We start from the raw sequence: 25,291 nt of genomic DNA on the forward strand, positions 1-25,291 counted from the left end.
ATCCAAAAAAATGGCACAAACGAAAATCATACTTGAGTCTTCACTAAAAAACCCAATATTATTAGGCGGAGACATAATTAGCGGATAATGTTTATCTATAATTTAATAATAAACCTAGTTACAAGAAACTAAAGATAATGTTCAAAATTTACGTAGGATTGACTTTGCTATTTAAAAGTGGTTGCGGTGTGGCTTGTTGCCCGTTTGCCCGCCACTTTATTGTAACGCTTTGTAGTAACCAAATAACTAATTAATAATAATAATATTATTATTAATAATAATATTATTATTATTATTAAAATTTAGTAACTGTATAAATTGGATGTGGCTTAATGGTAGAGCACTCACTTCACTAGTGAGAGGAGGGGTTCAAACCTCACTATCACCAATTTATATGGGAGATATGAGGGATGACCCTAGCTTGCCAGGGTTCGAGTCCTGATCTCACCTGGTTTTTACCGGCTCCTCGCTGTCGTGCCGTTTGGCGGGGCGTGGTGGTCGGGTTTTATCCGAGGAATCCCTCAATAGGTGGACCGCTAGGGGCTCCGTCCGTCCGGACTAGTGACCGGCTTGGGCTACCTTTAGCCAATGGAGACCGCGTACGAAGTACCCGGCGTTACTTACTTGGTCGTTCCAAAAAAAAATTAAAATTTACTAATTAGTAGTTTTAACCGTTTGAGTTTTGAGTCCATTTTAGGAAGTCTAGTTAAACAAGGAAACAAATCACCCCATAGTATAAATATCTTACATAATAAAAATAAAAAGTTGACTCGAGTCTTCTAATCCATTCCATTCCATTCCATTCCATTCCATTCCATTCCATTCCATTCCGTATCGATCTTGTCTTGTGTTATAAACTTATTATAATAATATTCAACTCTTGATCTGTGTCCGGTCCACTCCGATCCAACCCAACCTCGTCTCACCTACTTTGACTTAAAACTCTAATAATAATAATAATAATAATAATAATATAATAATAATAATAATAATAATAATAATAATAATAATAATAATTAATAATTAATAATATTATCATTCACCTACAAACTGTTTTCTTCAATCCAGATCTCAATCTCTTGATCCATCCATGGAGTTCGAATCCACTAACTCAACCGAACAAGACAACAACGAATGGCAAACAGTTACTTACAAGAAGCACAACAACCGTAATAAGCAACATCAGCTTGCTTCCAACGGACCCACCAATAATAATAATAGTAATAGTAATAATAATAATAATGTGTTTACTGCTATTGAGAAGCAATCGGAGGAGCGTAGGAAGGGCATAGAAGCTGCTAAACGGTTGGAAGTGGTGGATGACCCGGATCCGGATCCGAAGAAAACGGGTTATGATGGTAGTGATGATGAGGAGGTTGTTGAGAGTAGTGTAGGTGTGGTTGGTGAGGTTGTTGAGAAGAAGAAGAAGAAGAAGAAAGTGAAGAAGGTTAAGGTTTCGGTGGCGGAAGCTGGGGCGAATGTGGATGCGGATGAATTGGCTGAGTTTTTGTTGGATGTGACTGTAAGTGAACTTATTTGTTAAAAAATTATAGCTTTAGGATGAGAATTCTTGCTACTAAGTGCACGGTTTTGTTCTCGCTAATAAACGAACAAACATTAACAAAAATTACATAATTTTGTTGTTCATTTAGTTTAGTGAACGAAGATGAACAAAAATTTGTTGTTTATTTAGTTAAACGAACGAACATGAACTAAAAGTTGTTGTTTATTTAGTTAAACGAACGAACTTGAACAAAAATTTGTTGTTCATTTAGTTAAACGAATGAACTTGAACAAATATTTGTTGTTTATTTAGTTAAACGAACGAACATGAACAAAAGTTGTTGTTTATTTAGTTAAACGAACGAACATGAACTAAAAGTTGTTCATTTAGTTAAACGAATGAACTTGAACGAAAATTTGTTGTTTATTTAGTTTAGCGAACGAACATGAACGAAAAGTTGTTTATTTAGTTAAACGAACGAACATGAACTTAAAGTTGTTGTTTATTTAGTTAAACGAACGAATTATGTTTTTGTGTTTAATGGGCTGTGTTTTTGTTGGATGTCACTGTGAGTGAATTATGTTGTTTGTTTAATTTGATGTTCTGCTGTTATTTGTTACAAGTTGGGATTTTTACTGGTGGGGTGGAGACTGGTGATTAATCGGGATTAATTGGCACCAAGTTGGGATTTTTAGTTACAACTATGGTTAAAGATTAAGTACATGGTTTTATTCTCATGATGTTATGCTGTTGTTAAAGATTTATATCAGTAGTCGGGCAGTGGGGTGGGGACTAGTGATTAATCGGGATTAATTGGCGCCAAGTTGGGATTTTTAGTTACAACTTACAACTATGGTTAAAGATTAAGTACATAGTTTTATTCTCACGATGTTATGCTGTTGTTAAAAATTTATTAGTAGTTGGGTGGTGGGGTGGGGACTAGTGATTAATCGGGGTTAATTGGCACCAAGTTGGGATTTTTACAACGATGGTTTAAGATTAAGTACATATTTATATTCTCATGATGTTATGTTGTTAAAAATTTATATCAGTAGTCGGGTGGTGGGGTGAGGACTAGTGATTAATCGGGGTTAATCGGCGCCAAGTTGGGATTTTTATTACTTTGGCTGTAGGATGAAAAAATTATATTAGTAGTCTGGTGGTGGGGTGGGGACTATTGATTAATCGGGATTTATTGGCACCAAGTTGGGATTTTTACTACTATGGTTGTAAGATGAAATTTTTTACAAATATATGGTTATAGGTTAAGTACATAGTTTTATTCTCATGATGTTATGTTGTTAAAAATTTATATTAGTAGTCGGGTGGTGGGGTGGGGACTGGTGATTAATCGGGGTTAATTGGCGCCAAGTTGGGATTTTTACAACTATGGCTGTAGGATGAAAATTATTGCTAATGTGGTTATAGATTAAGTACATAATTTTATTGTCACATGATAGGATATAGAGTTGAAACTTAATTGGGATATTGTAGCATACCTTTAGTTTTATCTGATTGTTGGTTGAAATATTGGAAACCATTACTTTAGTTATATAAGTAGCGTAATTACTCTAGTTATACAAACAATTACGCTACTAGTAACTAGAGTAATTACACTAGATTTTTTTTTGTTTAAACGAGAGCTTTGATCACCTTACAAATATAGTTGTTATAGCGATCATAGTGAGTGTTATAGCGAATAGTGTTGCGTAACGCTGGATCATCGCTATCTGGTGTTTAGCGCTCCATAACGTGAAATAGCGACAATTAGGTTTTTTTTTATTATATTAAAAATCGAATTTTTAGGCATTTTAATCAACCAAACAGCTGTAATCTTCACTAATGGCATAAAAAACTTAAATTTGTGAATGCGTTATCGCTAAACATCAAATAGCGCTCGCTAGGGATGAGCATGGTACCGGACCGGTACCGACCGGTCCCGATCCCGAAAATCCCTAATTCTTGGTACCGATCCCGGTACCGAAGTATTCGGTACCGGTACCGGTACCGGGATTATACCGGTACCGGAGGTAAAAAATCGGGAAATACCGGTACCGTACCTATAGCTACGTAGCGTATACTCGTATAGGTAGCTTGTCGCTATTTTCCGCTATTCGCTATTCAAAGCTAAGCTTACATACAAAGAGGCTTTTTAATACAAATTTCGTAACAGCCACTGCCATTTTCTAAACCTTACCTTCATTTCACACGCTTTGCATAATAAATTTGTTTTGTGCTTTAACTCTCCACATACTGTTTATACCTTGTGTATTTGTGTTTATAGACTTCATTCGAGGAACAACAAGATATACAAATGATGAGGTTCGTTGACTTCTTTGGACGCGCATTCTCTAACGTGACCGCTTCACAGTTTCCTTGGGTGAAGTTGTTTAGAGAATCCCCTGTTGCCAAGATTGCAGATGTAAGTTTTCTTCTCGTAGAAGTTATAATTATTTTAACTCATACTACCAAATCATAGTGCCTAGGGGTGCAAACGAGCCGAGCTACTTGAGATCGGCTCGTTGAAAAGCTCGATTGAGTTGAGCTTAATCGAGCCCGAGCCCGAGCTTTACTTATCGAGCTCGAGCCGGCTCGCGAGCCTAAACGAGCCTGTCATTCATATAATTTTTTTTAAAATATATATTTAATAGTTATTAATTAATATATATATATATATATAATGTTATGAAAAATTAAATTAATATAACTATATAATATATATATATATATATTATTTTATACATAAAGTATTATAATAGAAAAAATATATAAAACCAATTACAATTATATAAAAACTAATTGATAAATAGTAAACGAGCCGAGCCCGAGCTTGAAAATCTACTCACGAGCCAAGCTCGAGCTTTGAAAATAGAGCTCGAAACGAGCTGAGCTCGGCTCTGTGTAAGTTAAACGAGCCAAGCTCGAGCCTAGTTGAACTCGAGCTTGGCTCGGCTCGTTTGCACCCCTAATTATTAGTGCCTGTGATTGTATTGTATACTAATCTACTATACAAATTTGAACACGTCTGATTATTTTCTTTTAAGTGCAGAATCCTGTGTCGCATATTTCCGAGGCTGTTTACAAAACATCGGTTGACTGGATTAACAAAAGATCAATGGAAGCCCTTCATTCTTTTCTCGTTTGGTCTTTAGACAGCGTTCTTACCGACCTTGAAAGCCAACTAGGCAGTCTGAAGGGTTCCAAGAAAGGTGCCCAAAAAACATCATCAAAATCTCAAGTAAGATTAATGAAATCTTTTGCTTGTTCGTTGTTCTTCGTTAACTTTGTATGTTTTACTGATTTTATTCGTATGAATTGTTTGAACAGGTGGGTCTGTTTGTAGTACTAGCAATGGTGTTACGAAAGAAACCTGATGCGTCAATTACCATACTGCCAAATCTAAACGAAACGTTAAAGCAAAATGCACAAGACAAGCTTCCAGTGATTGTGTGGATGGTAACACAAGTGAGTTGACTCGGTCCCGTTAACTGTTTATGAGCAAACAATATATTTTTTTTCTGGTTCCATACTTCCATAAAGGATTATAATTATATTAGGGGTGTGCGGTTCGGTGCGGTTTTTGGCTAAAACCAAACCGAAATCCAAAACTTCGGTTTTTGGAGCTTTTGAAACCATTCGGTTTTGGGTTTTCGTTTCGGTTCGGTTTCGGTTTTTACGGTTTTTGCCATTTGAGCTTGAAATTTTAGGCCGAAAAACAAGTTAGCAAAAAATAATGAATTTAGGTATAAATAATTTTGTTAATTGTAAATTTTGGAGTTACATATTTATTAAATTCTTATAAATTACTTAATATAAAATATAAAAAAATAAAAATTTAGGAATTCGGTTCGGTTTTTTTTACATGCAAAACCAAACCCGAATCGTCAGTAAGGTTTTTACAAAAACATAAAACCAAACCGTTGGTTTTTGTTTCGGTTAGGTTTTTTCGGTTTCTTGCACACCCCTAGATTATATATTGATCATAAGGAGTTTAAATGTGCAGGCTTCACAAGGGGACCTGGCGGTCGGGTTGTACTTGTGGTCCCGTTTGATATTGCCTATTGTTGGGACCAAATCGGGCTCCAATCCACAAACCCGAGATCTAATATTGCAATTAGTGGAAAGGTTTTTTTCTTCTTTACTATTATCTCACTGTATAAAATATGTCATAAGATACTTTCTTTTAGTTAAAACTATTTAGAACATTTTAAGCGTTTGAATAAACATTTGGTGACGTTTATTTGTTTATTTTATTTTATTTTATTTTATTTTATTTATTTTATATTATATTATTTTATTTATTTATATTTTTGTGTGTGTGTGTGTGTTCATACTTCATAGGATACTCTCTGCCCCAAAGGCGCAAACTATTTTAGTGAACGGTGCTGTGCGAAAGGGTGAGCGTTTAGTGCCACCAACAGCGCTCGACTTGCTACTGAGAACCACATTCCCTTCGTCATCAGCTCGTATCAAGGTGGGACTTCTGTAAGGCTATATTGGTCATTTACTAGGCATTATATATATATTCGAATTGTTTTGTTCAAAGTTTTCGGATTATTATTGTGCAGGCAACCGAAAGATTTGAAGCAGTGTATCCTACACTAAAAAAAGTGGCACTTGCTGGTACCCCTGGAAGCAAAGCTATGAAACAAGTTTATCAACAAATTATTAATATTTCTTTAAAACCTTCTGCAGAAGGTACATTTATTTATTAAATAAATTAATTAATCTTCCAAGTTGAAGAAAATATTATCAAATGTTAATTTCTTGATTTTATTTTTATTTTTTTGTTTTTTATTTTTATTTTTATTTTTTTTATGGCGATCGCAGGTATCCCTGAGCTATCCGATGAAGCATCTAATATTTTTATTTGGTGCCTAACTCAAAATCCTGATAGTTGCAAACAATGGGTAAGTTTCAAATTTTTTTCATTGAAATATATTTAAATAAAATAATAAATATGATTAATCGTTAAATATGATTATGTGCAGGATACGGTCTATTCGGATAATCTTGAAGCAAGCATTATTATTTTGAAAAGACTCAATGAACAATGGAAGGAATTATCTCAAAATCAGTCTTTTCGTGAAGCCTTTACTCAAACTCTAAAAAGTTTAAATAGAGAGGTATAATGTCAAAACGGGCCGGGTCGGGTTCGGTCGGGTTATTATAATTTTACCAAACCAAACAAATCTGGTCTCATTTAATTTATTATTATTATTCATTTTATCATTATTATTATTATTATTAAAAATTTTTTGTAGAATGAGAAGGCGATAAGAGAAGATAAAACTGGTGATCAAGCGCTCTACAAGGAAGCGGATAAATACTGTAAGGTGTTATTGGGAAGACAGTCGCGCAGGTGGGGGTGTGCCAAAGCTACCGTGCTTCTCGTCGTGGCATTTGGTGTGGGGGCCACGTTCCTAGCTCCGAACGCCTTGGAGTCGTTGGATTGGAACAAGTTGTCTGAAGTTATTAACGTCCAGAAGTTCGTTTAAGATGACGATGATAATTAACGTACACAGTATCAGTTAAGCAGGAAAAGTCGAAATTGCCCTTTAATAATAATAAAGTTATATAAGAGTGAGAGTGAGTGAGTTACTTATTATTTATCTTTTTTTATCTATAAACTAAATGTAGTTTAAACTTATCGCGAAGCGATGTTCGTGAGATTTTATTACCGGGGGTATGAGTATAGATAGTTATTTAATTTGTTGCTATGTATGTTATGGTTTTGCTTAATCGAGTCGTGTGAGGTCTACAAACACCACGCGCACACACTCGAACGATGATTTAAACTTGTACGAAGAGGGGTAATGCATAAATCACTAGTGTTGTTAATGGTAGTCTTGTAATGTCTCGATCAAAATGCGAGTGGTGAGATGTCTCCTTTTGCCAACTATTGTATTGTTTAGAGACGCGCTATCTCTATCGATTATCGAGTAATCGTTGTCATAGTGGATACTGAATAATACCAACTATAAGGCCATGTGTTGTGAATGGGTGAATGGAGGCGTGGAGCCCGACCACTTAGGCAAGACGTGTACAGATGATTGCCATGGAGGGGGTGCTGAGGTCACAAGCCCACAAGCGTAGTGATCTCCGCAGGCGTTGGCACTTTTGTCTTATTTTTAAAAAATAATTAATATATAATCCAATTATTTAAACCCATCTCAATCCACAATCATGTGTCACACTTCACCTCTCCATAACCCATGTTCTCGATTTTGAAATGTAAAACCATCCACTAGTCCACTACGCACTTGACACCTACGTGAAATCATCTTTTTCACATTTCACACCGCCACAGGTGGCCAGCCAGCGGCCCGCCCATCTTTTTCACTCGATAGTGTAACTTTGCCGAAAAAAGTAAAAAGTTATAAGTATTGAATCCCATCCATCCAAATTATTGTTTAAGATCCTTAGACCTACCCATATTATATATTCAAGGTCCGCCACTACCACAAGTGGCGTCTAGTAATATATTTTCTAAAGCATTTAAAATATTATATTCCATAAGATGAGTACAATACTACTCAATACAATTATACATTTATACAAACGTACATCATGGTGTATTCAATTTAGAGGTGGACAAATAAACCGGTTAACTGAACCGACCCGAAAATCGAACCGAAACCGAACCGGTTTGAAACCGATTATGTAGAAACCGGTTTTGAACCGACTGAAACCGTAGGTTCGGAACCGCTTTGTAATTTTCTCCACCAAAACCTGTTCCAAACCGGTTAACCGAACCGAAACTGGCCAAAACCCGAACCGAAACCAATCAAAACCCAAACCAAAACCGATCGTAACATGGTAACAAGCCGGTTTCAACCCAAACTGAAACCGATCATAAAAAAGTTTTGACTTTTGTTGACCTAACCGAACGAGTTTTGAGTTTTAAACCGGTTTATTCACCTCTAACTCAATCTTTGCTCACAAAAAAAGTAAGACACGTAGGACCACTACTTGATGACAGGGCACCAATCTGGGCCCCACAAAACCTACCAAATATTTAAAAAAAAAACTTTCATAATAATAAAACAGTTGTAACAACCACCTTTTGAAATACAGTTTATCTACTTAATAATACTCTTTAGACTAACATAGAAGCAAACTCTCATCATCATATGTATCACACATCAAACACACACACACATTATTATAGATCAATGGCGGCGATGCTGACGTGGCGGAGAGCGTACGGTGCTCTCAAGGATCAAACTAAAGTCGGATTAGCGCGTGTTAATAGTGATTTTAAGGTTGGTTTGTTAAATATTCTTTGTTGAATATGTGTGGATTAAGTTTATATACATATGTTGTTGTTAATAATATTATTATTAGGAAGTTGATGTGGCAATTGTTAAAGCTACAAATCATGTAGAGTGTCCACCCAAAGAGAGGCACATTAGAAGTAAGTTTTTATTTTACTTTGGGGTTTGCATGGGTTGGTTCGGTTCGGTTTTGGGTGAAAACTGAACCAAAAACCAAAGTGTTGGTTTTTTGGTTTTTGAAAACCGTATGGTTTTGATTATTTCGGTTTTTGGTTCGGGGTTGGGTAAAAACCGAACCAAAAACCGAAATGTCGGAATTCAGTATTTAAAAGCCGTCCGGCTTCAGTTTTTTTGGTTTTTTGGTTTGGATCCGGTTTGGTTCAGTTTTGGACGAAAACCGAACCAAAGGCCAAAAATGTTGGTTTTTTGGTATTTGAAAACCGTTCAGTTTTTTCGGCTTTTGGTTTGTGTTTCGTTCGGTTTAGGACGAAAGCCGAACCAAAAGCCAAAATGTCGTTTTTCTAGTTTTTGAAAACCATTCGGTTTTTGGTTTTGGTTTTGGGCAAAATCGAACCAAAATCCGAAATGTTGGTTTTTTAGTTTTTGAAAACATTTCGGTTCAGTTTTTACGAACGCATAAAATCAAACCGTTGGTTTTTGTTTTGGTTCGGTTCGTTGGTTTTTATAGTTTCGGATCAGTTGTTACGGTTTCATGCACTATCTTTAAATGGATGTGTTTATTGTAGAAATATTGGCTGCTACCTCTGTGATTCGACCTCAAGCAGATGTGCAGTACAGTTTGCATGCTCTGACAAGAAGATTAGCGAAAACTCGCAACTGGACGGTACTGTTAATGTAACAGCATATGATTTAGGTTTTGTATTTGATACAAATTTGAGGTTTAAACTTGAATTGTGTGAAATTTGGCAAACTTTTCGTGAACTGCTTGGCGGGAAGTTCGTTTATATCCATTCGTTCAATAAATGAACGAACACGAACAGAGGCCATGTTAGTTCAATTGTGTTCATGAACATTTAATAATGTGTTAGGTTATGTCCGCTTATGTTCGTTAATGTTTGTTTGTTCATTAAAAGTTTTAATAAATTTTAATGAATTTTTATAATCTAATCATATTGATGTAAGCAAAATTATTAACTAGAAAACAAAAATATACATGAGTATTATGTGATTAATTTTATTTGTAAAATTAACATGTGAATATGTATGTTAAAAAACACATTGACACTGACCATTCTCGGTTAGCCATGTCAAATAAAACACAGTTTATGTTCATTTGTATCCGTGAACCGTTCACAAACAAGTTCAATTTCTTAATGAACAAACACGAAAAAGAAATTTAAATTTTGTTCAGTTACATTTTCATGAACCGTTCATTTGTCCAATAAAATCTTAACGGACGAATATGAACAAGGCCTTGTTCAGTTTGGCTCGGTTATGTGAAACTGGGACTAAATCTGATAGTAATATTAGTATCAGGTGGCATTGAAGACACTGATAGTTATCCATCGAGTATTAAGAGAAAGTGATTCTACTTTCCGGGAAGAACTTATGAATTTCCAACAGCGAGGGCGCGTTTTGCAGTTAGCTACCTTTAAAGATGATTCGAGTTCAATTGGTTAAATCCTATTTATTTGTGATGATATTATGTTGCTTTAAATGCTATAAAAACTTATGGTTTTATAAACTTTGAATGTGTTTTTCAGCTTGGGATTGTTCTGCATGGGTTCGTACGTATGGACTGTTCTTAGAAGAACGACTCGAATGCTTTAAAGTTTTGAAACATGATATTGAGTCTGAGAACATCCCTAGATCTGCTAAAGGTGAAGATAAGGTATGCTTAGTGACTTAGTGTTATACAAGATTTGATTATGATTTTATATAGCTTTTGTTAATGTATGTTACAGTTGTAAACATATGCATATCCAACAACAAATATATATTATTACTTCATTTTAATTAAATAATAATAGGATTAAGTTAAATCTTGTATGTTATTTAACACAATGCTTTCATAATTTGCAGGGCTATAGCAGAACACGCGATTTGGATTGTGAGAAACTATTGGAGCAGCTGCCTTCTTTACAACAGTTATTAAACCGCCTTATGGCATGCAGGGTCTGTCATCTTCTCTGTTACATATATTAAACCGCCTTGTTGCTCGCTTACCCATTATCCAGATATAGTTCGGTTTGTGTTATATATAAAAGGATCAATATTTTCTCAAAAAAAAAAAGTTACATAACTAATTTTTTTTGTTTATTAAAAGTTTAAAACTGTTTATATATATTTTATGTATGCAATGTGATCACAAAAACAGTATATCACTATAATAATATGCAAGTTTTTTTTTGTTTTTTTCCCTTTTTCTATGCAGCCTGAAGGAGGAGCGGTCGGTAATTATGTTGTACAATATGCGCTAGCGTTGGTACTCAAAGAGAGCTTCAAAATTTATTGTGCAATAAACGATGGAATTATAAATCTTGTCGATAAGGTGATTAGTATTGTTATTTACATTAAAATGATACTTTTGTTGTTCCTTTATTTCTATTCGTTATAAATAACCAACGATCAGTCGTTCACAATATCAGTTTTTTGAGATGCCAAGACATGAAGCCATAAAAGCTTTGGATATATATAAACAAGCCAGTAATCAGGTAACATCTTGTATAATAATTTTTTTTATTTATTATTTACAAACCTTCATTGTAACATGATTATTCAAACACTAGGAGAGCCTATACAACTCATATAGGTGCAAAGTCAAGTCATTTTCAGTCAGGAGTGTCAGGTTTTATTCCTTTGTACCGTATAGCCCTATACGAGCCGTATAGGGCTACGACTCTATAGAGTTTGTTTGACTCGTGTAGGTGTTTTAATTTAAGGCTACTTTAAAATTTCAAAATATTAAAAATAAAATCCAAGTTGGTTATAATTACACAAATCTTAAATGGTTGGAGCAAGAAAAGTTGATACATGGTCTGTATAAGTCGTATACCATCTATACGGCTCGTATAGACCAGAAAATAATTATAGATCTTTGGTCAAAGTACTTGCTGACATGCTGTCTATATGAGTCGTATAGACCCTATACGGCTCGTATAGGTCATACAAGTTAAGTGGGCTGTACGAGCTTGAAAACCTATACGACTCGTATAGATTGCAAAAAAGTTGCCACACTGTCACCTCCGTACGCATGTCAATAAGTTAGGGCTATACGACTCGTATAGGCCCTATACGAGCCGTATAGACTTATTTACACACCAGGGGCTAGTGTTTGAATATAACCACCCTCAAAATACTCCTTTTTTAAAGATACGTATTATTAATTTTACACACTAATTGTTTAGACAAAAAGAACTATTATTATTTTGTAGATGCAACATCAAATGGTTCTGCTGGTGTTCAAGCAAAAGACATTGATTTAACCGGATGGGAACTTGCATTAGTCACTACCCCGAGCACTGACATTTCTTCGTTTCAAGAAAGACAACTGGTAAACAATTCGACACGTTTATTAGTTATTGTACCTTATTCATTATAACCGAATTAGTAACATACATAATATTAAAAGTATACACATCATTGGATATTCTATAGACGTGATATGTTAGATATAACGATAAGTGACACGTATTTAAAATGAGTTTTTTGTGACGTAAAAATTTATACATTTTTATAAAAACTTATAAACACATCTTTTATATGATAAACAATGTGTGGGCAGGGTGGCGGATTGGACTCGCTAACACTCAACAATTTGTACGATGAAGGCGCGTACAAAGCAGCCCAGCAGCCTGTGTACGGGTCACCAGCACCCAACCCGTTTGAAGTGAGTGACCCGTTTGTAGCCAATCCTCCAACGGCTAACCCCTTTGGTTCATCCCAACCGCAACATAATCAAATGATGGTTCCACCCAACCCTTTTATCGATTCAGGGTTTGGCGTGTTACCGGTCGACAGTACTCATACTCAACCCGCTAATCCGTTTGAGACGGGTTTATTATGATGAAACATGTACATAACATTGTGGGTTAAAATTTTTTTTTGTTACTTAGGATCATATGGTCCTAAGGTCTTTTTGTAAGGTGCTTGCTCTTGTCTTGATTTTATTATATTTGGGAAACATAATGTTTTGGTTGTCAAAACTTGAAATTTACTTCTTGTTTCCTTAAGGGGATATAATAGACAAAATGATTAGTTTCAGTTTCATATATATTTTTACAAACATTAGAAATATCATATATATATATATATATATAAAAGTAAAGTTTAAAATAATATATATGTTCTTACAAAATAGTTAAAAATATCATATATGTCCATAACTCCATACCAAATAGTTTAAATATCATATATACCACCATTCAATAATCACACTTTAATGAATCACAATTTTACTGTTATTTTTTTTTAAATTTTAATTTTCATATATGTCAAAAATATTTAACGAATAGACCATTATACCCCTTAACATTACATAATGTGTTTATACCATATACTATTATTTTTAATTTTAATCGACCTTTCCCATCTTTGACGACAACTAAATTGTCTCTCGTAACTTCTTCAAAATTGCAAACCTTCTAAGGTTTATCGCATCGAATGGTCTACATTGTAAACCTTTAATCGCGTCTAATCGATCCAGGGTACTATGGTATTTTTTTATATTTTTTTTAAATTAGGTATATATGATATATTAATAACTTTGTAATGACATATATGATATTTACAATTTTATATAGGTATATATGATATTTTCAATATTTGTATAATATATGTTTTGTTTTGCATAAGTATATATGATATTTTCAATATTTATAAGATGATATATGAAATTGCCCATAGACAAAAAGTACGTTTTTTGTTGTATTTTTGTGCTCTGACATGAAAAACAAAACGTACTTTTATATTGTATTTTTGTGCTTTAACAGAAAAGGAAAAAAAAAGTATTTTTTATATTACATTTTTGTGCCTTAACATGAAAACAAAAAATACTTTTTATATTACATTTTTGTGCTTTAACATAAAATTGAAACATATGTTAGTGTTACATTTTAATATGTAACACGTGAACCAAACCATAGACTTTTTGTGAATGCAGCATTTAAAACTTAGACATGAATGCTTAAAATGTGAACCATACCATAGACTTTGTGTGAGTGACTTTTTTTATTTTCATAAAATATTTCTACCAATTTCATATTAATATAGTTATTTATTAACATAATAAACCGATAAGTTTCTCGTATTCTCTTGCCCAAACAAGTTCTCGTATTCTTTTGTCTAGGGTTGTGATAACATGTCGCACACGATACGATAAGACACGATGACACGTTGTACTAAACACGAACACGACACGATAACTAACCGTGCCATTTTTTCAAAACACAAACACGAACCTGTTTAGCAGGTTAACCTGTTAAAGGAGTTGTTTAAACATACAATGAATAATACATGTGTAATGAAACAAAATTTTTGAAATAAGCATAAAAGTCTTAATTAATACATAATTCATAACATATTTGAAACAAAAAAAACCACATTTTTTAACATATACGAAAAAAAACCCGCAAATACATAACGTACTTGAACAAAAACCATAATATCAAATCATAACACTCATTAAAAATATAACATCAAGTTATGACGGACATGAGTGAAATGTCGTATATAGGTATGTCTTTGGATTTAGGACCTTAGAAGTGTATGTTCATTTATCTTTTAAATTAAAAATCTAAACATGATACTAACATGTTAATATGTCTTTAACCTGTTAGGATATGAATTTTAACATGTCTTGAACCGGTCGACATGTTTAAGACACGAAACCTGTTAAGCAAAAACTCAAACCTGTTAAAACTCGTGTCGTGTCGTGTTAACAGGTTCGTGTCATAAATTGACAACCCAAACCTAAGGTCTTTTTGTAACATGCTTGCTTTTGTCTTTTTTCCTTTTTTTTTAGTTTTTAGGAAACATCATGTTTTGGTTGTCAAAACTTCACACTTTACTTCTTGTTTCCTCTAGGGGATATACTAAACAAAAGAGTAAGACTAAACGTACATCCTTCTTTTGCTAAACATACACCCTACTTTTACTCGTTTTGCTGAACGAGTTTCATCTCAGCGCACTGTCGTCTCTTTGGGCAAGTGTGCATAGATATTGGCCTTAGCTGAGGGTTTCCTGAGGATCGGATAACGAGTGTATTCCTATATGATGAATTTAACTAGTAACTCATTTAAATGATTCGTTAGCCGTTCAAAGAAAATAAAAAATAATAAAGAAAAAATAATTAAAAGAATTGAAGTACTAAATGTACAATTGTGAGTTATATGAGATTCAAAGCTTTTCCTTTTCATATCATAACAACCAACCTACTATTTTTTCCTTCTTTCCTACCTACTCTTCTTTTCCCTCTTTTCTCTTCTTTTATGTTGAAGACTTCTATTTTTCTCTTCTCTTCTCTTCATGTATCTGATTTTGGCATGAAGAATTGAAGTTGTGTTTGTATGGGAGCATCTTTTGTTACAAGGTCCCATGGCTATTATTTTCTTTGATCTCTTTGTTGGAATCGGTGGTCTCGGAATACGGTATAAAATCTGTTTTAGTTTCTTTCAGTCTTAATCACTTTGTATGCATAAATTTTCGGTTATGTGTATGATATTTGGCTCTTTTACTTTTTTTTTTTTTTTTTTTTTTAACATCAAATTAGATTTTATTTTTTACTATGATTGTTTTAAAAATCTTGTCTTTTTAAAGGTTTTTTTTTACAATAACTTAGCAAATATACTTAAATTTTGTTTAATTAGTTAATCTTTTGTTTCTCTCTTAAGGCATTTTAAAGAAATTAGAAGATATACTTAGAATTTAGTTTAATTTAATTAACTAGTTTTATGTTTATTCCTAGTTAATTTTGATTAATTGTATGTTGATGTTTAACTCAAAATATATTATATCATATAAAGTTTGTGTTTTTATGTGACTATGTGTCATAGTGAATTTGTGTTTTTATGTGCATCTGTTATGTTTTCCCTTCGGTTAATTTTTTCATAGTTTATTGAATCTGCTTAAATATCATGATTTAGAAATGTGTGAGTATGAGTATGCTCTTGATACTGTTTAGAACTGAAAACTAAAAAGACACATTTGTAAGTTATTTATATTATTATATGATAGCTGCTTCAGCTATTGGTTTTCCAATCTGCTGTTGATGTTTAATATCATGGTTTGGCTAGCAATTTCTGGTTTCTTTCTTTTTATTTTTAATTTGCTTCCTTGAGAGCTCTTGGCTAACTAGAATTAGTTATATATAAGTTTATATTGATGTTAAGTTGCTTCTGTCGTGGGATATGGTTGGTTGGTATATTCTGGATTGGTTTTTGGTTTATATTCTAATCGGGTTCTGGTTGAAATGGATTGTGTTCAATAATCAGGTTTGGGTAAGATAACTTTTAGTTTATGCATATTGCAAATATTCTGTCTTTTTTGTTTCTGTTTTAGTATTTTATTGGTTAGATACGTTAGGTTTATTAATTTCTGATAAGTTTTTATTTAACGTGCAGATCTGCTTAGCGCTTTGCCTTGCAGTTGGTGGTGCACGCTGTTATCTTTACTTCCCATTCAGATTGCGGTGCGGACTTGTTTTCTGTCGTCTGATTGGAAACAAAGCTGGAAGCACATTTGGTCTATTCATCTTGATGGCGCGGCTCCTTTTGATACTGTCGAGCGGGTATCAAATTTGCATGATCGCGTCATGGAAGCGCTAGATGGTTGTTCACTTGATGAGTTGCACATGTGTCTGCTTCGCGCCTTTAATGGCCCAACGAGCCTTCCGATCTCGTGGGTTCATGACGGGATATGCAAGCGGATAACCGAGTTAGACTTGCAAGTGAACTTTTTGGAGCTACCCACGAGCTTCTTCACGTGCCCAACCGTCAAAATACTCAAACTGAGGTTGACAAGGTGGGTCCCAAATTTGTTGGAACAAAACTTGGAGATAAACCTTCAAAGTTTGGTATCGTTAGATGCATCCGCTCACCAAGAAGTCTATCAAAGCTTGTTTCGGATTATAGGCGGTTCTCCGGCATTGGAATCGATTAAGTTTTGCGGTTGGGCAAAAACGTAATGTTGGATAGGTATTAGTTTTTTTTAAGTTATGTATGTTTGTGCCAAAGAGGTATTAGTTTTCTAGATAAACCATTAACCATGATTTGTAATGCAGATATAAAAAAATTGATCAGTTTTTCTGTAATATTTGTAATTGATTATTTTGCTCCATTAAACATCTTCCATAATCTACTGCACTCTAGATAGTAAAGCATACAAACATATATGTAGTTTTGTTTGGTTGTGTCATACATTTCAATTATAACCGCACCACGGCATTTTGTTAATCAGTTATGGATTTTGAATATTGGTTTGTTTTCATTTAACTTGGGTGAGCCCGAATCGCCATGGGATAAGCCCGAGTCACCTCCACCTTGTTTGGTGTAGAGGTTGCATTTTGATTGTTGGGTTGCTTGAGTTGACTTCAATTAAATGAGTAACTTCTATAGTTTTTCTCTTTTTATCTAGTTAATTAGTATGTAAAATTATTCTTATTTATTGTATATATAATACTTATTATTAAGTCATCATGATCAAATACTTGCTTTCTAAATTTATGTTTATATTATCTCCAAAGGTATAAAAAAATACAATGGCCCTTGTATTAAGTCTTGTTAGAGGTTTTCTATATCATTGTTTACACAAACAAAATGGCATTATGCATCTAGACACTTTCAATAATTGATCAGTTTTAAGTATCTAAGTATATAGTTAGACTGAACCTCATGTCTATCCGAGTTTATTACAAATCGAGTTTTCCAAACTTAAAATCTTATAGAGATGCTTACATAAAACTCGAAACCTCTACATCCCTCTGCTTAATCTTAGAAACTAAACTTATGTTAACAAGATAGTTCTTAAGAGATACAAATAAATTACAATTACGTGTCATAAGTATGTTCTATAAATAAACTAAGGGGGAAAGACTAATTCAAATTTGGTTGGACGGTTAAGCTTGATTCGTGTGTTGTCCTTAATAAGCTCTCTCATGATGGACGGTCTAGTTGTGAGTTCAATACTTTAATCTTGAATATGAGATGATCTTGGTAGACTTGATGAGTAGATCTATTGGTTATGTAATAAAGCACATATATAGTTGATTTATTACTACGTTATTTATATTATTCTAGTTGATATGCACCCAATCCATTAATATTAAAATATATAGATTAAAAACTTAGTTTTGAAAACGGTGTAAAATCATTTACATAAAACCCGCACAAGTTCTAAAATTTTAATATGGTAACACTCAAGTTTCATTAGTTTACACAAACAACCTCACAATTTTTTAATATTGTACGGACCGATAAAGATTGAATTTCCGTCGCAACACGTATATAAACAACCCCACAAGTTTATAATATGGTAGAAACCGATAACGCAACGAACCAAACAGAGTTCCCACCGCAACATGCCAACACATGGGTTTATAGCAACCAATTATATCTAAACATATAACACAGTAGTTTTGATGACACCATGCTTTCCGGTTAAATGATTAAGGGTGCAAACGAGCCAAGCCACTCGCGAGATATTTGAGATTGGATCGTGAAAAAGCTCGATCGAGCCTAGCTTAATTGAACTAAGCTCGAGCCTAAAAGTAAGCTCGTGTGATAAACGACCCCGAGCTTCACTTATGGAGCTCGAGGTTCGCGAGTTTAAATGAGTCTGTCATTTACATATTTTTTTTAAAGTATAAATTTAATAATTACTAATTAGTATAGTATATATAACATTATAAAAAGGTAAATAAAAATAACTAAATAATATATATTAGTTTATACATGATTTATAATTGGAAAAAAATATATATACAAAAATAATTAAAAGATATAAAATAGTAATTAATAAATAGTAAACGAGCCGAGCTCGAGCTTGAAAATCTACTCATGAGCCAAGCTCGATCTTTGAAAATGAAGCTTGAAACGAGCTAATCTCGAGCTTCATGTAAGTTAAACGACCCGAGTTCAAGCCCAGTCGAGTTTGGCTTGGCTTGACTCGGCTCTGCTTGTTTTCATCCTATTAAGATGATCGAACCGATAGATCCGGTCCGGTCAAGCTTTTGTAAAAGAAGTATATATGATTAGGTCCAACATGTTATATCCTTAGTGGCTCCCCACACCTTACTTTTATTTAGTGACCCCACCACCTACTTATTTTGTGGTTTATCGACCCCCCTAACCCTTAACTGGCTTTTATATTCTTATTATGATACTACATCACATTTGAATATTTGATTTTTATATGATTTTATTTTTTTATGGACCATTTTAATGTATTAAGTATGGTTGTCATAATAATAATAATAATAATAAAAAAGCCAAAATATACAATGGTCCTTGCATTAAGTCTTATTGGAAGGTTTATAAATCATTTAAACACAAATATATATAGACATTTTAAATACGTAATTAATTTTAAGTATAACAGTCTCAATTGTATAATCACATGTACATAATTCGCTAAAGAGTGTGAAAAAGAGAAATTGTTAATAGTCTCATATATCATTCTTAAAAAATACGTGAAGTCTATATATGGTTTTGTTTACCAGAGACGTGTACGGTTCAGTTTGATTCAAATTTTTTAGCCTCAACCAAACCTGAAGTCATCGGTTAATCTATTTTATTAACCAATCTGTTCAGTTTACTCAGTTAGTTTCCAAGTCGTTAAATTAATTTCAATTAATTTGGCTTCGTTGATTTTCACATGTACATGTATTAAACATGTTTGTTAATTGTTAAGTTGAAAAGATATTATTCTTAATGAAATTATATAAGTTTACTTTCAAAACAAAACATGAATTCCACTTGGTTTACCTTTTTAATATTATTTTATATAAAATATATTAAATTAAAGTAGAATGTAGCCCCAATGACAGCATACAAGTCTTAAATCTGTTGCTTAAAACTCAATTGTCAAAACCTTAAACAAAAACTTATCTCTCTGTTCTTCACTTGTTCATATTTCATCAATTCTTGTCTTTGTAAATACACATTAAAAAAAAACAGAGTAATGGCTGCAAACAAGATCACAATCGCTCTCGTTTACGCGGTTATCGAATGGATATTAATCATTCTTCTTCTTCTCAACTCTGTATTCACTTATTTGATCATCAAATTCTCCCAGTTCTTTAACTTAAACCCCCCATGTTTCTCGTGTGCACGAATTGATCGGTTTCGATATCGTCTATGTGAAATTCATTCGAAAGAGGTTTCGGAATTGAAATTCTGTTCTGTTCATGGAAAATTGGCTGAGTTTTGTGGTATGTGTGAGAATTGTTCTTCTTCTGGTTTACGGGTTCGGAATGAATCGAGGAATTTTGTGTTTTCGAAGGTGGAACGGATTGATTTGGTTCGGGATGATGGAGAAAATGAAGTGGATTTGAAGTGTTCTTGTTGTGGAGTGAGTTTTGATAGGAAATTTGTTGATGATGCTTCTTGTTTTGTGATTCATCCTTTAGAGGATGAATTGGATGGTGTTGAAAACCGGAACCCGATTGGTGATTTTATCGAGAAAGATGTTTTGGATGATCATTTGGGATCAAATTATGAAGAAGTACAACAAATTGAAAGCAGGGGAGGTGTGGTACTTGAAACAGGGGAAACAGGGGAGTATGCGATTGAAGTTACTAGAAAATTGATTAATACAGAAGAGGATTTGATTCAATTTGAAGTACTCGATTCAAAAAACGAAGACCATCGAAGCGATTTTGAAGATGAAGATGATCATGAATTTGGGGAATTTCAAGAAGCTCAGACGAAATCGCAAGAAATCGTCAATTTTGTTCACCAAAAAACAGAGCAAGAGTCCAAATTTTCTGAGAATTTGATTGATTTGAAGATGAAGACCGAAAACCATCGAAGCGATTTTAAAGATGAAGAGCATGAATTTGGGGAATTTCAAGAAGCTCAGACGAAATTGCAAGAAATCGTCGATTCTGTTCAACAAAAAACAGAGCAAGAACCCAATTTTTTTGATAATTTGATTGATTTGATAGATTTGGGTGATGAAAAAGCTGATATGAATAAAGGAGTTCAAGAGGATGATTCGGGTTGTCATTCGGGTAAGTTTGATTTTGTAAGTTTAATTGAATTAAACTAAATAATAATAATCAAATACTCTGTTTTTGTAGTTCATGAAGAAGAGGAAAATGTGTCAATTGGAACACATATTCCTGTTTTGGATTCATGTGATGAGATCATACATGAAGAATCTTCAACAATTTATGATAATGTGCATTCACATCTTGAAAATGGTGAGTTTAATACTAAATAGTGTTTTAATAATATGATTAATATGTATTCACTCAATTAAGTGTTAATATTAAGAACTCATTTAAGTTCTGTTTTTGTTTATTGATTAGATTGTGAAAAACCTTTTGTGGAAGAAAATTTAGGGGATTTGAAGAATTTGAGTATAAATATAGAAGAGATTGAAGAGGATAGATCTCCGGATACGCCATTGGGTATTCATAGCCCGAATCCATTTCACAAGAGGTGGATGATCTCAAGGCCGAAAGACTCGGGGACAGAAGAGTCATTTGACGGAAGTGTGATTAGCGAAACGGATGGTGGTGATCCCATTGACACGGTCGAGAAGCTCCAATCGGCTTTAAAAGCCGAGCGGAAAGCGTTGCGTGATTTATACTTGGAATTGGAGGAGGAGAGAAACGCTTCGGCTGTGGCCGCTAATGAGACAATGGCAATGATAAACCGGCTTCAAGAAGAGAAGGCGGCAATGCAAATGGAGGCATTGCAATATCGACGAATGATGGAGGAACAGTCGGAATATGATCAAGAGGCGTTACAATTATTGAATGAGCTTATGTTAAAGAAGGAAAAGGAATTGGAATTGTACAAAAAGAAGGTGTTGGATTACAAGGCGAAAGAGAAGACGAAAACGAATTCTGTTTCGGTTTCATGGAGTCACTCGGAGGATGACGATGGGGCGTCTATCGATTTGTACCATGTACCAAAAGACGAAAATTCCCATGATGGGGATCGAGAGGTCCAACATCCACATGCCCCCGTTGACTCGGTTTTGGATTTGGAATCGACATTAGCGGATTTTGAGGAAGAACGGGTTTCGATTCTCGAGCATTTGAAGTTTCTTGAAGAGAAGCTTGTAGCATTGAGTGATGAAGAGGATCAGCATTTTGCTAATGTGAAGGTAATAGAGGATCACTATGAAGAGACTAACAATATTGGTTTTAGTGGTCAAGTTATTGAGAGTACTACAAATGGATTTGTGGGAAATGGAAAACAAGCAATGGGGAATCAACTTCTTCCACTTTTTGACGCGATAAGTATCGGGGTATATGATAATGTGACGGTTAGAAACGGACACGAGAATGGATTCCATCACTTTAAGTTTGAAGACACAGCTGTCTCGAGATTTGAACTCGAAAAGAAGCGAATAGATATGGAAGAGGAAATTGATCAACTATACGTAAGGTTACAAACCCTAGAGGCCAATCGAGGGTTTTTAAAACACTTAATCGGATCAATTAAAAAGGGTGACAAAGGGATGGAAGTACTTCAAGAAATCTTGCATCATTTACGAGACCTTCGAGATGTGAACCTTCGATCAAAGAGTTACACCGAGAATGTCCTCTTATGAGATCCGTTACAAATCTATACGCGGTACGTAACTAGTCATTTTTTGTCTAATAAGCCATCAAGAGTTTCTATCTTTTTATAATATAGAAACTCTTATTGTGATGATAAAAAAAGAAAGCAAACTTTTGTTTATTAATTTTAGTTGCTTTATGCCACTTTTTTCACATGTTTTTAGGGTCAAAAGGTGGTGCATTATGAAAGAGAAGTCCTTAGAGGATGGAGGAATAGAGGATCATTCATGTGGTTTTTTCTTTGTTTCAATTATGCCCTTGTGCTGTTAGTATGTTTCTAAAGGCATCAAGGGGTTTTGAGTCATTTCATCTCTATTTTTAAGGGAAAAAAAGGAGGATGATGAGGTTTAGAAAGAAAAAAAGGTCAGAGGTAAGAAAAATTACCATTTTTTACAATGATTTAGTTTCATGTCAAGTAAAGTTAACTTATGTATGTCCATTGAAATATGTATGTTACATAGTGTACCTTTTGGTAATAAGTTGAGATATGTTGTTTATTTTGTATGTTCTAGTTTAATCTTATTTATATTATAAAATTATATTGTATAACATAATGTGTACATAATGTTACACATTATGTTTTATTGTATAATCTTATAATATTAAGGGGACAAATATGAGATATACAAAATGGAACAATATACTCTTTTTATGGTTGACAATTTGGATTAGGAAAATTTCAAAATTTTGGAATTTTTTTCTTTGTATTGAGTTTGTCTTTGTAGTAGAAGAAAGGGCAAGGGGCCCTTTTCATTGTATTTATGTGTCCTTTTGCAAGTATATAAAGTTTGTTTTGGATTTAATTGTTCAATGCCTACTCACTAATGTTGGTACATGTATGTCAGTAGTTCATAGTCTAGCATTTGTAATCGAGTCTGTAATGTAATTATGTTTTGTTTATGTTTGTTTTGTAATGCGCGAAGTTGTCAACAAGTTCGCTATGGCGAACTTGTTGAATCAGCGAAGTTATTGACAACTTCGCCTGTGGCGAAGTTGTCGTGTTTATATACTGTTTCAGACGAAACAGTTTAAGGTTGTTCGTTTAGGGTTTTCGTTTCAGTTTTTCAGTAACCGAGTTACGTGTCATAGTCTGTAACGGTGACCTCGGGTCACGTGTTTGTTATCAATATAACGTGGTTGGTTTATTGCTTGTGTGTTCGATCTCTATATACTCTACACTCGTATCTACCTACGCAGGGATTCCGCACCTGCGTTGTTAGAGACATCCCGTGTACGATCCGTCCAGGAACCTACAATTGGTATCAGAGCCAATCGGCTCGATTGTGAGGTTCGGGATTTCACGCGGGTGTAGAAAACGTCTCGTTTGACCTATTCGCGGGACGTGTTTTTGTTGGGATTGAGTTTTGCTAGTGCTTGACAGTCATTTTCAAGCCTTTGCATTGATCGGGAGCTGCTGGATTGACGAAAACAGATCTGAACAAACTTCCCTGTTCATCGGGCGAAGTTACCGTTCATCGGGCGAAGTTACCATTCTTCAGGCGAAGTTGCCGTCGCTGGAATTAGGGTTTTTGGCGAAGATATAAGGATTAGCGAAGTTAACTACAACTTCGCTCACTTCATAAGTTCGCCTTAGCGAAGTTATCCGCAACTTCGCTTCAAACCCAAGTTCGCTCAACTCATAAGTTCGCCAGAGCTAAGCGAAGTTATTCTTAACTTCGCCCAAATCAAGCGAATTTAAGATTTCAGCGAAGTTCTCTTTCAGCGAAGTTAACCTTCAAGCGAAGTTATTCTTAACTTCGCCAACTGAGCTGTTTTAATATTTTTTTTTTGTTTTTCCAGGTTTTTCAGGTTTTTGCAAGGATGTCGTCGATCAATATCTCCGACTTGGTCAAGATGGAAGTAGAAGCGGGGTCTGCCACTAAGGCCCCGAGGCTGATGAAGGGAACTGACTTCGTGGCATGGAAGGACAGATTCATCCAATACATCAAATACCAGGATGCCAAAATGTGGGTGTGCATCCAGGATGGATATATCCCTCCAACTGCGCAATACGAAGGTCGCGATGTGGTTAAGAAGTACAGCAAAATGGAGGACGAAGAGAAGAAAATGTACGAGGCCGAAAGCAAGGCCCATGCTGCGATAACAATGGCACTTCCTCAAGAGGTTCTCCATACGTTCCGAAAGTACACTTCTGCGAGAGAGCTTTGGGATGCTCTTGAAAATAGATTCGAGGGGAATGTGGGTATACGTGCATCAAAGATCAAACTCTTAAAAACCCAGTTCTCCGTCTTCAAATTTTTTAAGAACGAATCACTGGATGATATTATCACCAGATACTATCATTTAATGACAGAGCTCAGCAATTATTCAATTGCTTACCGAGAAGAAGAGATCGTTGAAAAGCTTCTCGATGCTCTCCCACCGAAGTGGGAAATGTACACCGTCCTTATGAGGGAAGACAGAGACTTTCCAAATTGTGATCTTGAAACGGCAGTAAACAAGCTCAGAACTTATGAGCTTAATATGGTTCGAAAGGAAACACCAACAGATCAGATACAAGACCCTGGTATGTATGGTGCTAAGGTTAACTCAGGCTCAAGTTCAAGGCCTGAATCTGCTGCCTTTTACTCGAAAGGGGAGTCAGGCTCTGACTTGTCTCATGAAGGAAAAGTTTCTGTAAACACGAATGGTGATGTATGTTTCGTTGCTGGAGGATCTAGTACTTCAAAGCCTCAAGCATCCACAAGTAGTTTTTCTGCAAATGCATCTAGCAATAGTTATTCCAAGATGCCTATG

At 34.4% G+C, this 25,291-nt stretch overlaps 4 protein-coding genes across 4 annotated transcripts; all 4 read left to right on the plus strand.

Annotated features, from left to right (window-relative positions):
* Positions 1 to 1,028: 1,028 nt before the first annotated feature.
* LOC143588708 (uncharacterized) lies at positions 1,029 to 7,196 on the plus strand. Its single transcript, XM_077069640.1, has 10 exons — positions 1,029 to 1,522; positions 3,789 to 3,926; positions 4,554 to 4,742; positions 4,832 to 4,969; positions 5,508 to 5,629; positions 5,846 to 5,978; positions 6,073 to 6,202; positions 6,335 to 6,414; positions 6,496 to 6,630; positions 6,769 to 7,196. The coding sequence occupies exons 1-10, from the start codon at positions 1,091 to 1,093 to the stop codon at positions 7,000 to 7,002; spliced, it is 1,731 nt and encodes a 576-aa protein (XP_076925755.1). The 5' UTR covers positions 1,029 to 1,090; the 3' UTR covers positions 7,003 to 7,196.
* Positions 7,197 to 8,591: 1,395 nt separating this feature from the next.
* Positions 8,592 to 12,904, plus strand: LOC143588707 (putative clathrin assembly protein At2g01600). Its single transcript, XM_077069639.1, has 10 exons — positions 8,592 to 8,769; positions 8,852 to 8,921; positions 9,528 to 9,625; positions 10,279 to 10,417; positions 10,506 to 10,633; positions 10,825 to 10,917; positions 11,177 to 11,293; positions 11,391 to 11,466; positions 12,177 to 12,295; positions 12,527 to 12,904. The coding sequence occupies exons 1-10, from the start codon at positions 8,638 to 8,640 to the stop codon at positions 12,806 to 12,808; spliced, it is 1,254 nt and encodes a 417-aa protein (XP_076925754.1). The 5' UTR covers positions 8,592 to 8,637; the 3' UTR covers positions 12,809 to 12,904.
* A 3,244-nt stretch (positions 12,905 to 16,148) lies between these two features.
* LOC143588714 (F-box/LRR-repeat protein At3g26922-like) lies at positions 16,149 to 16,924 on the plus strand. Its single transcript, XM_077069646.1, has 3 exons — positions 16,149 to 16,238; positions 16,300 to 16,309; positions 16,362 to 16,924. Exons 1-3 carry the CDS (start codon positions 16,149 to 16,151, stop codon positions 16,922 to 16,924), a joined length of 663 nt encoding a protein of 220 aa, XP_076925761.1.
* Positions 16,925 to 19,729: 2,805 nt separating this feature from the next.
* On the plus strand, positions 19,730 to 23,021 carry LOC143588715 (myosin-binding protein 3-like). Its single transcript, XM_077069647.1, has 4 exons — positions 19,730 to 20,968; positions 21,017 to 21,160; positions 21,269 to 22,547; positions 22,699 to 23,021. Exons 1-3 carry the CDS (start codon positions 19,918 to 19,920, stop codon positions 22,522 to 22,524), a joined length of 2,451 nt encoding a protein of 816 aa, XP_076925762.1. The 5' UTR covers positions 19,730 to 19,917; the 3' UTR covers positions 22,525 to 22,547; positions 22,699 to 23,021.
* Positions 23,022 to 25,291: the final 2,270 nt, after the last annotated feature.

This window comes from Bidens hawaiensis, unplaced genomic scaffold (genome assembly GCF_021521415.1).
Source record: "Bidens hawaiensis isolate Kalapana, Puna unplaced genomic scaffold, B.hawaiensis_p1.1 tig00036720_1, whole genome shotgun sequence".
NCBI classification, from domain to species: Eukaryota; Viridiplantae; Streptophyta; class Magnoliopsida; order Asterales; family Asteraceae; genus Bidens; species Bidens hawaiensis.

Coding starts and splice junctions, on each gene's coding strand:
- LOC143588708 (XM_077069640.1), top strand. CDS start 1,091: ATGGAGTTCGAATCCACTAACTCAACCGAACAAGACAACAACGAATGG. Junction 3,927..4,553: donor CTGTTGCCAAGATTGCAGAT/GTAAGTTTTCTT, acceptor TTTTAAGTGCAG/AATCCTGTGTCGCATATTTC. Junction 5,979..6,072: donor CGTCATCAGCTCGTATCAAG/GTGGGACTTCTG, acceptor ATTATTGTGCAG/GCAACCGAAAGATTTGAAGC.
- LOC143588707 (XM_077069639.1), top strand. CDS start 8,638: ATGTATCACACATCAAACACACACACACATTATTATAGATCAATGGCG. Junction 8,922..9,527: donor CAAAGAGAGGCACATTAGAA/GTAAGTTTTTAT, acceptor TGTTTATTGTAG/AAATATTGGCTGCTACCTCT. Junction 11,467..12,176: donor CAGTAATCAGGTAACATCTT/GTATAATAATTT, acceptor ATTATTTTGTAG/ATGCAACATCAAATGGTTCT.
- LOC143588714 (XM_077069646.1), top strand. CDS start 16,149: ATGGTTGGTTGGTATATTCTGGATTGGTTTTTGGTTTATATTCTAATC.
- LOC143588715 (XM_077069647.1), top strand. CDS start 19,918: ATGGCTGCAAACAAGATCACAATCGCTCTCGTTTACGCGGTTATCGAA. Junction 20,969..21,016: donor TGATTCGGGTTGTCATTCGG/GTAAGTTTGATT, acceptor AAATAATAATAA/TCAAATACTCTGTTTTTGTA. Junction 21,161..21,268: donor GCATTCACATCTTGAAAATG/GTGAGTTTAATA, acceptor TTTATTGATTAG/ATTGTGAAAAACCTTTTGTG.